Source organism: Anarrhichthys ocellatus, unplaced genomic scaffold (assembly GCF_004355925.1).
Source record: "Anarrhichthys ocellatus isolate YVR2014 unplaced genomic scaffold, GSC_Weel_1.0 scaffold10180, whole genome shotgun sequence".
In the NCBI taxonomy this organism is placed as follows: domain Eukaryota; kingdom Metazoa; phylum Chordata; class Actinopteri; order Perciformes; family Anarhichadidae; genus Anarrhichthys; species Anarrhichthys ocellatus.
In genome coordinates, this window is record NW_022290154.1 from 1 (window position 1) to 1,090 (window position 1,090).

Below are 1,090 nucleotides of genomic sequence, written 5' to 3' on the forward strand. Positions count from 1 at the left end.
AAAGAGATTTTAACACTTAAAATGTACACACACACACACACACACACACACACACACACCTGCTTGGCTGTGTCACAGTCTCCTGCTCTCTGATAGGTCAGTCCGAGTCGATAGCAGGCTTCTGATTCGCTGTGTTTGTCTTCAGCTGAAAACAACAAACATCGAGTCTCACGCTCACGTTTAACTAAAGTTACTACAAGTACACTGAACTTAAAGTTACATGTACTTTAAAAGAGTTCTTCAAAAAAAAACTTCAATGTACTAAAATAAAAATACTAGTTCTGCAATACTTAAAAGTGGTACTTTACTGTATTTATAACAAGTGTACTTCATTATAAGTGGAGTTTAAGTGTAATTTAAAAAGTACTTGTACTTATACTTATAGAAGTATTCTAGTGTGGTGAGTAATTTGTTATACAATATTTGTATGTTTTTATTAAAGTATACTTTATTTTCACTCATTAAAGAGTGTTTTTCATACTCACAAGAAGTTTATTTTAAGCTGTATTTCAGTAAACTTTTTAAAAGTTACACTACATTGTAAACTGAACCTACACTCGACAGCTATGCTGTGGCCCTCGTGGAGCAGCTTCAGGGCCTCGTCGTGGTCCTCGGCGTCCAGCGGGGCGTCGGCCAGCCGGCTGTAGATCCTCCACAGAGCTCTGAGGGCCCGGAGCCTCAGGGGCCGACCGTCAGAGTCCAGCCAGCCGCCCTCCTCCGCCTGATGGAGGCACAGCTCCGCCTGCTGCTTCGCCTGCTGCAGCTCACCTGCAGGACATCACGGCTGCTTCACCTTTTAAGTGTTTGTGTGTGTGAGTGTGTGTGTGTGTGTGTGTGTGTGTGTGTGTGTTGTCAACCTTGCTGCAGGTAGACGTCCGCCATGCCCGCCCGGGCCTCGGTGGCCGGTCTCGAGCGGCCTCCCTGCTCTCGGTCTGCACAGCTGTGGTAGAAGTGCAGACCGAGCCAGAGGTCCTCCAGAGCCGAGAAGTAGTGACCGAGAACCAGACGCTGGTCACACACCGCCGTCCAGGAGCCTGCACGCACACACACACACACACACACACACACACACACACACACACACACACAC

The 1,090-nt window shown here is 47.2% G+C and overlaps 1 protein-coding gene across 1 annotated transcript; it reads right to left on the reverse strand.

Moving 5' to 3' along the window:
- Positions 1 to 59: 59 nt before the first annotated feature.
- LOC116380964 (tetratricopeptide repeat protein 29-like) lies at positions 60 to 1,038 on the reverse strand (the record flags this gene model as incomplete). Its single annotated transcript, XM_031842768.1, has 3 exons — positions 60 to 145; positions 556 to 768; positions 858 to 1,038. Coding segments are annotated over 3 exons (480 nt in total), but the record flags the coding sequence as incomplete, so codon positions are not given.
- Positions 1,039 to 1,090: the final 52 nt, after the last annotated feature.